The sequence below is a fragment of the Nycticebus coucang genome, chromosome 14 (genome assembly GCF_027406575.1).
Source record: "Nycticebus coucang isolate mNycCou1 chromosome 14, mNycCou1.pri, whole genome shotgun sequence".
NCBI lineage: Eukaryota > Metazoa > Chordata > Mammalia > Primates > Lorisidae > Nycticebus > Nycticebus coucang.
In genome coordinates, this window is record NC_069793.1 from 63,178,331 (window position 1) to 63,193,325 (window position 14,995).

Below are 14,995 nucleotides of genomic sequence, written 5' to 3' on the forward strand. Positions count from 1 at the left end.
GAGAGTTAAATTCAGGCTGAAAAAAGATTGACGTCAGCAGAAGGATATTTAGAAACACGAAATGTTTAGAAACCTTGAAATCAGAAATTAATAATAAACACACGGGGTGGCTTCTGCGCAGCTGCGGAGGCGCAGCTTCTCCTTGGCTGCCGCCCCGCTTCCCTTCCCTCCTCCTCTTCCCCCTCCCTCCTCTTCCCCCTCCCTTCGCCCTTCGCGGCGCTCGGCTCCTCGCCCCGTCCCTGGGGCCGGCGGGCTCGTCGCTACACTGAGACGGACTTCCGCGGTAGGCGCACGGCTTCCTGTTCAGAGGCTGCCGGCGGTAAGCTGTGGGGACTCTGCCCGCGCCCAGTTTGGCGCGGTGACCGAGCGCCCGGGAGGGTGGAGGGTCGCATCTTGTGCCGTTGCGGCAAGGCCGGCCCTACACCGCCATGGCCCCAGTGCAGCTGGAGAACCACGAGCTGGTCCAGCCCGGAGCCGGCGGCGGCCCAGCGTCAGCCTTGGCTCCTCCTCCTCAGGGAGCCGCAGTGGCGGCGGCAGCTGCGGCTCCAGCTAGGCCTGGCTACCGGCTGAGCACCCTCATTGAATTTCTCCTGCACCGAGCCTACTCAGAGCTCATGGTGTTGACTGACCTACTTCCAAGGAAATCTGATGTGGAAAGGAAAATAGAAATAGTGCAGTTTGCTAGCCGGACACGCCAACTCTTCGTTCGATTGTTAGCTTTAGTAAAATGGGCTAATGATGTTGGCAAAGTGGAAAAATGTGCGATGATCTCAAGCTTTTTAGATCAACAAGCCATCCTGTTTGTGGACACTGCTGATCGCCTGGCCTCATTAGCTAGAGATGCTCTGGTCCATGCACGCCTGCCTAGTTTTGCCATCCCATATGCTATTGATGTAGTGACTACTGGGTCTTACACACGGCTGCCAACCTGTGTAAGGGATAAAATTATTCCTCCAGACCCAATTACGAAAATTGAAAAACAAGCCACACTTCATCAGCTGAATCAGATTCTTAGACATCGGCTTGTAACCACAGATCTTCCTCCTCAGTTAGCAAATCTTACAGTTGCAAATGGCCAGGTGAAGTTTCGAGTTGAAGGAGAATTTGAAGCCACCTTGACTGTAATGGGAGATGACCCAGATGTTCCATGGCGCCTCCTCAAACTAGAAATTCTAGTTGAGGATAAGGAAACAGGAGATGGGCAAGCTTTGGTTCATAGTATGCAAATCAACTTTATCCATCAGCTGGTGCAGTCCAGGCTTTTTGCTGATGAGAAACCACTTCAGGACATGTACAACTGCCTACATTCTTTCTGCTTATCACTTCAGTTAGAAGTATTACATTCCCAAACTCTAATGTTAATCCGGGAGCGGTGGGGAGACCTTGTGCAGGTGGAAAGGTATCATGCTGGAAAGTGCCTCTCCCTCTCAGTTTGGAATCAACAGGTTCTTGGGAGAAAAACAGGGACAGCATCTGTTCATAAAGTTACAATTAAAATTGATGAGAATGATGTCGCTACACCTTTACAGATTTTTCATGATCCTCCTTTGCCAGCTTCTGATTCCAAATTAGTAGAAAGAGCCATGAAGATTGACCACTTATCAATAGAAAAACTCTTGATTGATAGTGTCCATGCAAGAGCTCATCAGAAGCTCCAGGAACTGAAGGCCATCCTTAGAGGCTTCAATGCCAATGAAAACTCTTCCATAGAGACTGCACTTCCAGCCCTTATTGTTCCCATCTTGGAGCCCTGTGGTAATTCAGAGTGTCTGCACATTTTTATAGATTTGCATTCTGGAATGTTCCAATTGATGCTTTATGGACTTGACCAAAACACTCTGGATGACATGGGGAAGTCTGTGAATGATGATATGAAACGGATCATTCCCTGGATTCAGCAACTTAAGTTTTGGCTTGGACAGCAACGTTGCAAACAATCTATCAAGCATCTGCCTACAATAAGCAGTGAAACATTGCAGCTTTCTAATTACTCAACACATCCCATTGGAAACCTTTCTAAGAATAAGCTGTTTATTAAACTTACCCGCCTTCCTCAATATTACATTGTTGTTGAGATGTTGGAGGTTCCTAATAAACCCACACAGCTGTCATACAAGTACTACTTCCTGTCTGTGAATGCAACAGATGGAGAAGACAGTCCTGTCATGGCAGTGCTGCTGCAGCAGTTGGAGGAAAATGTCCAAGACTTGATTTTTCATACAAAATCTGGGAAACTGACCAGAACCGGTACCAAGCACAAGTTGTCTGATGATCCATGTCCAGTAGAATCCAAGAAAACCAAACAACCGGGAGAAATGTATGCCTTCAATAAAGTTCTAGCTCACTTTGTTGCTATGTGTGACACAAATATGCCTTTTGTAGGACTTCAGTTGGGGTTGTCCAATCTGGAGATTCCACATCAAGGAGTGCAAGTGGAAGGTGATGGCTTCAGCCACGCAATACCCTTATTAAAAATTCCTCCCTGTAAGGGTGTAAGTGAAGAAACACTAAAGGCTCTGGACCGCTCTCTTGTTGATTGCACTTTCCGATTACAAGGTAGAAATAACCGCACATGGGTGGCAGAGTTAGTGTTTACAAACTGTCCACTGAATGGCACTTCTACTAAGGAGCAAGGACCATCCCGGCATGTATACCTGACATATGAAAATCTGTTGTCCGAACCTGTTGGTGGTAAAAAAGTAGTTGAAATGTTTCTTAATGACTGGAGTAGTATTGCACGATTATATGAGTGTGTGTTGGAATTTGCACATTCTCTACCAGACATACCTGCTCATCTAAATGTTTTCTCAGAAGTTTGTGTTTATAATTACCAAAAACTTATTTTATGTTATGGAACCACCAAGGGAAGTTCAATTACTATCCAATGGAATTCCATCCGTCAGAAATTTCACATTTCCTTGGGAACTGTTGGCCCAAACTCAGGTTGCAGTAATTGTCACAATACCATTCTTCATCAACTTCAAGAAATGTTCAACAAAACACCAAATGTGGTTCAGTTATTACAGGTACTGTTTGATACTCATGCTCCATTAAATGCCTTCAACAAACTCCCCACTGTGCCGATGCTGGGCTTGACCCAGAGAACCAACACTGCCTACCAATGCTTCTCCATTCTGCCACAGTCGTCCACCCACATCAGACTGGCCTTTAGGAACATGTATTGCATTGATATAGACTGCCGGAGTCGTGGCGTTGTGGCAATACGGGATGGTGCCTATAGTCTTTTTGATAACACCAAATTAGTTGAAGGTTTTTATCCAGCACCAGGACTAAAGACATTCCTGAATATGTTTGTTGACAGCAATCAGGATGCTCAAAGAAGGTCTGTAAATGAGGATAATAATGCCCCTTCTTCTATAGGAGGAGATATGATGGATTCTTTAATATCACAACTGCAGCCACCAACCCAACAACAGCCATTTTCAAAGCAGCCAGGAACATCAGGCGCTTATCCTCTTACTTCACCACCTACATCTTACCACGACACAGTTAATCAGTCTCCCTCTATGATGCATACACAGTCTCCAGGAACTCTTGACCCTAGTTCCCCATATACTATGGTGTTACCAAGTGGACGAGCAGGGAACTGGCCAGGGTCACCTCAAGTATCTGGCCCCTCACCAGCAACGTACATGCCTGGAGTGTCACCAGCCAATCCATCATTACCACTGCATTCTCCTGTTCCAAATGCTTCTCATTCCCAAGCTGGAACAAGTTCCCAAACGATGCCAACAAACATGTCTCCACCTTGTAAGCTACCTCAGCGCTCTTGGGCGACATCCGTACCTACCATCCTCACTCACAGTGCCTTGAACATTTTACTGCTGCCCTCTCCAATGCCAGGCCTTGCACCCGGCTTGGCAGGCAGTTACCTTTGTTCTCCACTTGAGAGATTTCTTGGATCAGTCATCATGAGAAGACACCTTCAAAGAATTATTCAACAAGAAATGCTGCAGCTGATAAATTCCAATGAACCTGGAGTAATAATGTTTAAAACTGATGCACTGAAATGCAGAGTAGCCCTGAGTCCCCAAACCAACCAGACACTTCAGCTAAAAGTGACACCTGAAAATGCAGGACAGTGGAAACCTGATGAACTTCAAGTTTTGGAGAAATTCTTTGAAACAAGAGTAGCAGGACCACCATTTAAAGCTAATACATTAATAGCCTTCACCAAGCTATTGGGAGCTCCTACACACATCCTAAGGGACTGTGTGCACATTATGAAGCTGGAGTTGTTCCCTCACCAGGCAACACAGCTAAGATGGAATGTTCAGTTCTGCCTGACGATCCCTCCGGGTGCACCACTGATTGCACCTCCTGGGATGCCTGCTGTAGTGCTGAAATCCAAAATGCTATTTTTTCTTCAGCTAACTCAGAAAACATCGGTTCCTTCCCAAGAACCTGTTAGTATTATAGTTCCAATGGTTTATGACATGGCTTCAGGTACAACCCAGCAGGCAGACATTCCCAGACAGCAGAACTCTTCTATTGCTGCTCCCATGATGGTCAGCAACATTCTGAAGAGGTTTGCAGAGATGAATCCACCACGACAAGGTGAATGCACAATATTTGCAGCTGTTTGTGATTTAATGGTTAATCTTATACTGCCTCCTGTTGGGCATCCATAGACACTATTGTTTTTAAACTAGGAAGGCTGACAGATGAGACAAAACAACAAAAAAAGTCTGAAATCAGCCTTCGGTTTAAAAAAGAAAAAGGACTTTTTTTGTCTTTAAGAGCTAAGTGTTCTAAACTGGCAAAAATTTTCAGGGTGCACTTCTTTCATCAAAAAAACCATCAATCTTTTGTATAGTTAACTTGTATAGTGTGTTTAAGTTGGGCACATTTCAAACTAGCTAATACATCGGTGTCTGCTTGCCAGAGATAGATTTAATATTGTTTCATGCTATAAAGTTATGAAATGCCAATCTCATTTATTTAATTGTTTTCTTATGTTTTGTGTGTAATAGTCTTTCTTGGTTTTTGTTTTGTTTTTTTTTATGGCAAGTCTGCCATTTTTGAATACTGTAAAACTGTGATAAACTTTAAATTGAAGCTATATTTTAATATGACCACTTTGAATCCTTACATGAAAATGTTGTGGGAGTTGTTATAAATACATCCCAAAGAAGCAATATTTAATAAAACTAGGTTAAACACACACACACACAAAAAAAAAAAAAAAAAACAATGACACTTGTGTGTATATAAGCTCTATAGACCTTTTAGGGCTTCCCTTTTATCTTTAACCTGGTTGGACAGACCAGTAATTAATTTGTAGTAATGCAAACCTGAAATTTAATCAAAAGCATCTGCTTCTTTGTTTTAAGTTAATTTCTTTCCTTGAAACATTCCTAACTTGACTAGTGATTAATGTTTAGCACTTCAGTTGTCTTTCAGTGTAGGATTTGGGTTAAAAAGAAAGAACCTAGTCTTTAAGAAGAGACAGCAAGTGGTTCATGTTTATCAAGGATCACAAATAATGCTATTTTTCTCATTTGTTGGGGATGTGGGAACTGTTCTTCTTGGAAAACTCAGTTTACAGGATAATTCTGCATACAACATTAATTACAATACAAAGAACATTAGTGTTCTACCCTTGCATGAAGTTTCTGTGACATTTCATTATCTTGCTCAACTTCTCCTTGCTTTCCCCACCAAAATGGGGGTTGTTCTAAACAATCTCAATTTAATTCATTGTCAGTAAAATGATAGAATATTTTGCTTGGAGGAAACCTGGTCCAGTCCCTTCATTTTGAAGAATCCAAGATCCAGGGTCTGGTTAGGATCAAAAAGAATTTGGGGTACTGACACATCTCAGCAGAATTTCTTTTTGAAGCACCATGCTCTCTCTCCCAGTTGGGATTTTTTAAGCTTCAAAGAACAGAATCTATGCAGAGGTCTCCTAGTGACTTGTCATTTGGAAACATTTTTAAAATTATAACACCATGATGAGTTATCTGGTCACTGTAACACTTACTGGTTCTCTATTAAATTATAGATGCTTTGTATAATTCCACTTTAAATGATTTACTTGAGCTTCTATAACTGTCAACTACCAAATTCTAGTTTCAAGTATCTCACTGCAACTATATCATATCTGTTGTAAACTTTGCTTGATTCTCATTTCCAATTAGAGTTGAGGCCTTTTTTGCCTTTCTCCTTGGTCTTATGTCTCCCTTCATCTCCTGCTTCTCACCCAATTCTGCCACTATTCAGAAGCAGGTGACCGAACTTTATCCCTCCTTTAACTTTTTTATCCTTCGGTTTTCAGTTCACCTTATAATGGTAATCACATCAGTTTGACAATCTAAAATGTCTTTATCATGTGTCAGCCCTTTTCTGTTTGGAGCTGAATCCTATTTGTTCATGTAGAAATCCACATGCATATACAAGAAATGTATTTTTATCTGCAGGATGATATTGTTTCTTATTTATTTAATGGAATTAATTTTAAAGATATTTTTTCTTTTACGTGTGGTTTTGAAATGTTAATTGCATTTTTACACATAGTGCATTCAGTGGACACTTTTTTCCTAATTATAACTCATCTCTGAATGCATTGTGTAAATCAAAAGATAGGACTCCGTTAACAGAATTTGCTTTTGGTGCTTACTAAGAGTAAACCCATGAATTTGAACTTTGAACTATTATGCTTGGCACTTGGAATTGGTACATATTTTATTAAAGCTTGAAAACATTTAGCATTTGAATCAAGTTTCATTGAAGAAAATAAGCACATGATTATTAATAATATTATGGATTATTACTTATTAAGAATTAAGCACAAGATTCATATTGTCTCAAAACCACAGAGAAATCAGGTATGGTATACTTTTGATATCAATGATGCTGCAAATATATAAATGCAGTCTGTTTTTTGGGTTGAAGGGAAATATTAAAGATCAAGTCAAAGCAAGAACCTTACCTTCCCACATTCTCTCATATCAAAGAACATCCTCACATAGAACTTATGGATGGTAATTGCTCTGAAAGAAAAAAACTTTAATTTCCAATGTGGAGGGAGAAAATAATTCCCAAGATCAGTTCATTTAAATGCAAATCAATAGATTAATAAAATTCAGTTAATAATGATTCTATATGCACTTTTGACTGAAAATGTGCTTGGTGATGACAATATAAAGATAGTTATGATACAAATTGTGCTCTTAATTATCTTATTAGCTACTCTGGAGGGCATACACATAAACAGCAAACCACAGGACAACTGTAACAATTATAATGCAAGAAATAGTAAAGTAAATGGACTCTACTTGGAATAATCAGGGGAAAGAATTTAAGGAGAAGCCACTTCTGAGTTGAACTACGTAAAGTAGATTATACTGCCCTGATGGACCTCTGCACACGTTCTCCCTGGGGACTTTAGAGGAGCTGGAGTGGCTGAGATACAGATCTTGAGATAACCACTACTTTGTCATTTTTGGAAGGCAGGCAGCTCTCCTAGAAAAGGCTTTGTCCTTAACACGTCATAAGAGTCTCTTTCTGCAAGACAAAAAAAGATGAAAAGCAAGTGGTTTACATTTTAATTGTCAAGAATCCTCATATAAACCCCTAGTCTCTCAAAGAAACTCCCACTTTTTAGGCCAAATAGTAGAAATTGATATGCTTTATACCTACATATTAGAGCTTTATTGTCTCTGATAAACTTAATTCCATAAGGCAAACAAAAGTTCTCAAAGGTACATACTTGACTCAGTTGCCTGAGTCAGTTGTAGAATATCTATTTATCTTATTACGCTACAAAAAATATGGGTCTAGACAGTACCGATCTACTATCCCACAATACACTATGCCTTTAAACTTGCCACCAACAATGGCTGGCCGGTATAGCATGGCTGACTAGCCACTCCATAATTGTGAGAGTATATGACCAACCATAGAGAAAGTGCAGGAATTCTTCCTCTCCTTCTGTGCTCCAAGGTGGAGGCACTGCTATAGATTGGTCACATTCAAGGACATTCTGTCTACTTTCTCACAATAAGGTAGGATGTTCACTGTGCTGTAAAAGGGAAATATATGGCCTAATTTATGTACTTCGTTTGGGGTGCTTACTATGGAGAGCTTATGGGTAAAAGCAGTTTTTAGAAGCTCAATCCCTGGCCTTAAAAATGTTTGCAGCAAATGATTATAAATTGGAGAAATTCTAATTTTCTATTCTTCTAACATCCACTTAGTTTCTTTGATATTTACATTTTTAAATTCTGTACTCACTCTGGGCAAAACAAAAGAGTCGAGGCTGACTCTATATAATTTTTCATTGGAGTGGGCTGATGAGGAGCAAAGCCTAATAGTACAAAGGGAATTTATTTGCAGGTTACTACTTTCTACATGCATTTTTTTTCCTCAAAGATTTAACAGAGATGTATGACTGGTCAAGAGAGTATCTATATTTCTGGTTCTCTTTGTCAGTTGACATTATTTGACCCAATTATAATCAATTTAAAAGAAATACTTTATTCTTTTATTTCTTAAAATGGGAGGTCTTACAAAATTGCATTTTTTTGTTTATTTCTCAAACAAACATGCTGAAAGGAAAGAGATGAGCACCAGATCCACATTGAAAGTGTTGTTTCAGAACTGAGAATAAATACTTTCCACCAGACTTAACATGCACATTCCCAATTCTTCTGAAATCGAATTTGCCACCTTGTTCCTGATTGGAATCCCAGGGCTGGAGCATGTTCAAGTGTGGGTCTCCATCCCCACATGCCTCATGTACCTACCCTGTTTCCCCGAAAATAAGACATCCTCCGAAAATAAGACCTACTTACAGGAAAGATAAGACATCCCCTGAAAATAAGACATAGCGCATCTTTGGGAGCACACCTTAAAATAAGACACTTTTATTTTCGGGGAAACAGGGTAGTAGTTATCCTGGGAAATTGCACCATCCTCTTTGTGATCAGGACTGAGCCTTCACTCCATGCACCCGTGTATTATTTCCTTTCCATGCTGGCTGTCTCTGACCTGGGCCTGTCCCTCTCCTCTCTGCCCACTATGCTGAGGATCTTTGTATTCAATGCCACAGGAATCTCCCCAAATGCCTACTTTTCTCAAGAGTTCTTTATCCATGGATTTACAACTATGGAGTCCTCAGTGCTCCTGATCATGTCATTTGACCGCTTTTTGGCCATCTGCAACCCTCTGAGATACAGCTCTATTCTGACCAGTGCCAGAGTTGCCAAAATGGGGCTGGTGTTTCTCCTTAAAAGCATGCTCTTTGTACTTCCATTTCCTTTCACTCTTAAGAGAGTGACATATTGTAAGAAAAGCCTACTTTCTCACTCTGTCTCCATCACAATGTCATGAAGCTGGCCTGCTCTGACAACACAGTCAATTTTTTCTATGGTTTCTTTGTTGCCCTCTGTTATGATGTCAGACAGTGTGTTCATTGCTGTGTCCTATGTGTTCATCCTGAAAACTGTGATGGGAATTGGGTCCCATAAGGAGAGGCTCAAGGCCCTCAACTCCTGTCTCCCACATCTGTGCTGTGTTCATCTTCTACGTGCCCATCATTGCCTTGGCATCCATGCACCGTTTTGGCAAGCATAAGTCCCCAATGGCCATGATCCTCATTGCTGACATTTTCTTGCCAGTGCCACCTCTAATGAACCCCATTGTATATTGTGTGAAGACATGACAAATTCGTGAAAAGGTTTTGGGAAAACTGGGTCTTAAATCAACATGTGGGAGAAAGTGGAGCAGATTCAGCCAAGATCAAGAAAGAAAATAATATATTTCTAAGCAAAGCATTATCATTATCTTTTTTTTTTTTTTTTTTGTAGAGACAGAGTGTCACTGTACCGCCCTCGGGTAGAGTGCCGTGGTGTCACACGGCTCATAGCAACCTCTAACTCTTGGGCTTACGCGATTCTCTTGCCTCAGCCTCCTGAGCAGCTGGGACTACAGGCGCCCGCCACAACGCCCGGCTATTTTTTTGTTGCAGTTTGGCCAGGGCTGGGTTTGAACCCGCCACCCTCGGCATATGGGGCCGGCGCTCTACTCACTGAGCCACAGGCGCCGCCCATCATTATCTTTCTTAATCATATTTATACTGCATACAGTTGGCCCTCCATGTCATAGACTTTACATGAGATGATTCAAAATATTCATGAAAAATGATTGCATCTGTACTGATCTTGTACAGGCTTTTCTTGTTATTATTCCCTAAATAATACAGCATATAAACCATTTATATAGCATTTACGTTGCATTAGGTATTGTAAGTAATCTAGAGACAAAGGATATGGGAGAATATGAATAGGTTAAATGCAAATACTGTGCCATTTTATATAAGGGTCTTGAGCATCCTCAGATTTCGGTATCCCCAGGGGTCCTGGAAGCAATCCTCAATGGATACGGAGGGATTATGGTAATCCGTATAGCACCTAGGGTGGAGACATCTATGAGCATAGGACTGACATGGACATTAACAAGAGTGTATGGAAAAACTATAGGACATTATTATTAAAATCATGAATTAACATAAGGGCTGATATAGAATTTTAGTTACATTGTTACAGCACAAGGATAAGTACACGTGGAAGCATCTTAATAAATATGAGAGAAGGTAAAGTTTAAAGGATAGTACTCCACTCCAATTACTGCTTTTGCTTTAAGTGGCTTTTAGACACATTGTATTTTTGGTGGGGCCTTTAGTCAATTTTGTGAAAATTCTTGATTTCCCATTTAAGTGAAAGTAGTCTATTGTCAAGTATGAGTTGGTTAATAATATTTCCCCTCCCTGCTTTCCTTAATGATCAAATAGAGACAACCAGTAATTCTTTTACTTTATGGCTTTCATAGTCATAGCTTTGAATTATGACAATAAATTCTCCCATAACATTGTTTTTAAAAAACTAGCTTGTTTTCCTCTATATTATTCCAAGGTTCTATTATGTCATAGCTACTAAAATGAGAACAAAGGAATAATTTAGCTATTAGCAGGAAGTGGGAAAGGTGAAAAGCAGAATAATTATTTTGAAAAATGACTGTTCTTGCCTTTAGTGCACTTTTTAAAATGGTTTTTTCTTTGTTATTAAGCTGTTAAGTTTCTTGTAAATTCTGGATATTAGTCCCTTGTTAGATGTACAGTTTGCAAATATTTTCTCCCATTCTGCAGGTTGATTCTCCTTTCCATTGTTTATTTCTTCTGAATTAAGTCCCATTTATTTATTTTTGTCTCTGTTGCCTATGCTTTTTATGTTTTTTGTCATGATTTCTTTGCCTAGACTAATGTGCAGAAAGGCTTGCTCTACATTTTTTGTATAGTACTTTTATGGTTTTATGTCTTATATTGAAGTCTTTTATTTGTTTTAAGTAGATTTTTATATCTGGTGAAAGATAAGGGTCCAGTTTCATTCTTCTGCATATGGCAATCCAGTTTTACTAGCATCATTTTTTGAAAATGGTGTTCTTTTTCCCGTGTATGTTCTTGTTGACTTTTTCTAAGACTAGGTGGTTATAAGTATGTGGCTTTAAAGCACTGATATTCTTAATTAATCACTTTAAAATTTATGTTCTAAAATAATGATTATTTCCTTGTTTAGTCATTTGATATTTTATATTTGGTTATATTAAACAAATTAGAAATAATTTTAAACTAGCATAAAATAACGATATTATGCAACATAAAATTATAAGTAATGATATGTATGCATAAAATAAATACTTCCATATTTTAAAAAGATAAATAACCAACTGAAGATGATTGTGTTCCTAAATTTATTTTCTATAAAATTCACTTATTTCCTGCTCTTTTATTTGTAAGTGTTTTGTTATAGACAATGTTATAAACTATAATATTTAGAATAAATCAATTCTGAACAAATTTGTGCCATGAACTGGTAGAAAACTATTTCAATTAATATATTTTAATGTTTTGCTGTCTATTCTGAACTCACAAATAATTAAAATCACTTCTGTTTCAAAGAACCATTTTGTGTATGGAGTTGAAACCTATTCTTCATGTAAAGAATGTTAAGAATGAAAAGAAAATATCCAATGTACTTAATACTACCATGAAACCAATATATAAACGATTGCACAATCATATAAAGGACAAAACACAAGTATAATCTAGGAAGGGGGCAGGATAACGAGGGAGAGGAGAGGAGGGAGGGTGATTAGTGGGACAAGGAAGGACATTTGGTGGGATCTCACATAGTATGTACAATGTGAGGCTGTTCAGCACACCCACTGGGTGAGAGCTCTTCTACAACCTAAACTTTACCTTGGAATTGGGAACAATGTAATCTAAATATTTGTACCCTCATATTAGTTTGAAATAAAAAAAAAAATACTGATTGGGCAGCGCCTGTGGCTCAAGGAGTAGGGCGCCGGTCCCATATGCTGGAGGTGGCGGGTTCAAACCTAGCCCCACCAAAAACAACAACAACAAAAAAAATACTTACAGAGGTTCAACTGTATATGGTGGTAAATGAATAAATAAATGCAACTGTCAGCATTACACACTCTGAAAAAGTAATGAACCATTATGAAGAAGATTCAAATATTCTTATATTTTTTTAATGGGTAAATATACTGCTTGATAACTGGTCCTGACAAGATGCCCACAGCCTAATCAAGGAAGGGAATGACGACCTCGCATGCCTCCTTCTGGGATACAGTATTCAATTCCTTTCCTTTGGTCCCAACCATTCTCCAATTATGTTGTAATTGTTAATTCACACATCTGCTTCTCGCATTTGTATTTTGTTTCCTTAAAGGAATTACATTAATCAAATCCATTGGCCTTGGCATTTCTCTGTTACTTGTAGAGTGTATATAAAGAGGCATCTAACTAGTACTCTGACATACTTCCCAACTTCTTTTGTGAAAAAAAAAAAAAAAATCAAACAATGAAAAGCCTAGGAATATGATGACAAATTACAACTACACTGTCTTGGTGTGACTCTACACAAAATGAATAACACCTAGGCAGTCAATTTGCATTGAACTGAGGGACTCTAGGAGGCCAACACCTTCAAGGGGAAACAAGGGTGTGGCCCCCTCCAATATTCCTTACTGGCTTTTATTGAAATCTTAGGCATGAGAAAATACAGTACAGCAGAAAACATCAAAGAGAAAGTAAGAGTTAAAAAAGAAGTAACTCCTAACACATCCTGTTGACTACACTTCTGTCTTTCCCTAATTTTATCACTGCTAATATATGACGTAGGGCTGGGACAGTATGCTGTGTCATTGGAGTACTGGTTTAGTGCTCATGGGCAGTAGTGATCCTTAGCCTGTGCCCAGATCCCTCTGTCCCTAAGTATCTAGCACTTTTAACCCTATGCTCTGTCATACAGCACTGAACAACTGGATTGATACAAAACTAATTGTAAAAACGATAAGAGATAACTATAAATTTCAAAAGTAAAGTTGTCCTGAGAAACATTTCATGTATGTTAAGCCACAAGAAAAAACAAAGACATTGTTAGGAAAGACACAGAGATAACACCCTTTTATTGTATTAGTGTTTATCCCCAATTCAGAAATTCATGTCTGCACTAGACAGAAATGACTCAAGTCACAAAATGTCAATGAATATTTCTAGAAAAGAATTAATAGGCAATTATTCTTTCTCTCAATTATCAGACAAGCATAATGGATTTCTAATTAAGCTTCCAGTAATATTTGTTTGGTAATTAACAATGTAATTCTAAAAATAGTGTTGTAAGAGTGAACTAGAGACTATATGATAAAATAAATACAATACAAACTATAAATAAATTTATAAATAATAAAATTTAATATGACAATGAAATTTATTAGACAGCTATGAAATTATATTATTTACACAAGAAAATGAGCAGAACAAAAAAATACAATAAACACATTGTAATACACCATATAAGAACTGAACAATTAATATACAATCAAGGAATATCACAACATTGCAACAAATAAATTGATTAGTCAAATAATACAGGTATGAAAAATGACAACCTATTTAAAATTTTACATTTATGTGTGTGAGATTTTATCACACACAAAAATAAATTAACTGTTATGTTCAAAGGTAACTTTAAAAGTCTACTCAAATGAAAGTAAATAAACCATTTATGATTAGGAACAATTCTAATTACATAATACAATGGAAAAGTGAAAAGAAAAATTGTTAAATGTTTTTATTGCAAAATAATGAATTATATGAGTAAAATTTAAATAGTCATAATTTAGCAGATAACAATAAGGTATATCCAGTGCCAGGCATTGAGTATGTGTTTGCCAGAATTAACATCATTAACTTTTGCAAGACTATCGAAAAGCATATTTTGATCACTTCCCCATTTTTTCTGTATTAGAAGGTAAAAATTTAAGTTAAGCCAGTCTCTTTCAAGGTTATAGAGCTTTAAAGTATTAAAAGATGGAATCTAAACTCATACTGTATGATCCCAGAGCCGATAACTTCAGCCACTATACCAGACCAACAGAGATTTTGCCTCCTTCTAAAGTTAATCATTTATACTTCTAGAAATCTAAGAACATAATCAGTATATGAAATGTTACTGAAATGTTGAATTATAGGAAATAACACCATAATCCATGATATATAAAGATGATGTAATGTTATTCAACAACACAGCACAGTATCACCAACTAAGTGGCATTTTCTAAACTCTATATTAGGAATTAAGGATTAAATGAACCATAGGAACTAACATCAAGGAGCTTAGAGTCTGGTGGTGGGGAGAAGGAAATAAATAATTCAATATGTTGAATAAAACACCCTAAGTGTAATAACACAATCAAAGGAAAGCTTTCTATAGAAAGTAACATCTAATATAAAATATTATGATTTAATAGATAATAATGAAAAAAACAAGGAAATAGGATATACATTTGGATATAAACTGTTATCTCAATTTATAAACATATAAATGGGTGCACATATGTTAGCTCATTTTAAAAAACTAGGTCCTATATAGTTACAAGTTGCTTAATA

At 38.0% G+C, this 14,995-nt stretch overlaps 1 protein-coding gene and 1 pseudogene across 1 annotated transcript; both read left to right on the top strand.

Annotated features, from left to right (window-relative positions):
- The first annotated feature begins 312 nt into the window (after positions 1-312).
- LOC128565961 (mediator of RNA polymerase II transcription subunit 14-like) lies at positions 313-4,898 on the top strand. The gene has a single exon (XM_053562828.1). It carries the CDS (start codon positions 429-431, stop codon positions 4,650-4,652), a length of 4,224 nt encoding a protein of 1,407 aa, XP_053418803.1. The 5' UTR covers positions 313-428; the 3' UTR covers positions 4,653-4,898.
- A 208-nt stretch (positions 4,899-5,106) lies between these two features.
- On the top strand, positions 5,107-11,422 carry LOC128566038 (olfactory receptor 51A7-like; annotated as a pseudogene).
- Positions 11,423-14,995: the final 3,573 nt, after the last annotated feature.

Excerpts from the sequence above, each read along its gene's own strand:
- LOC128565961 (XM_053562828.1), top strand. The coding sequence starts at position 429 with ATGGCCCCAGTGCAGCTGGAGAACCACGAGCTGGTCCAGCCCGGAGCC.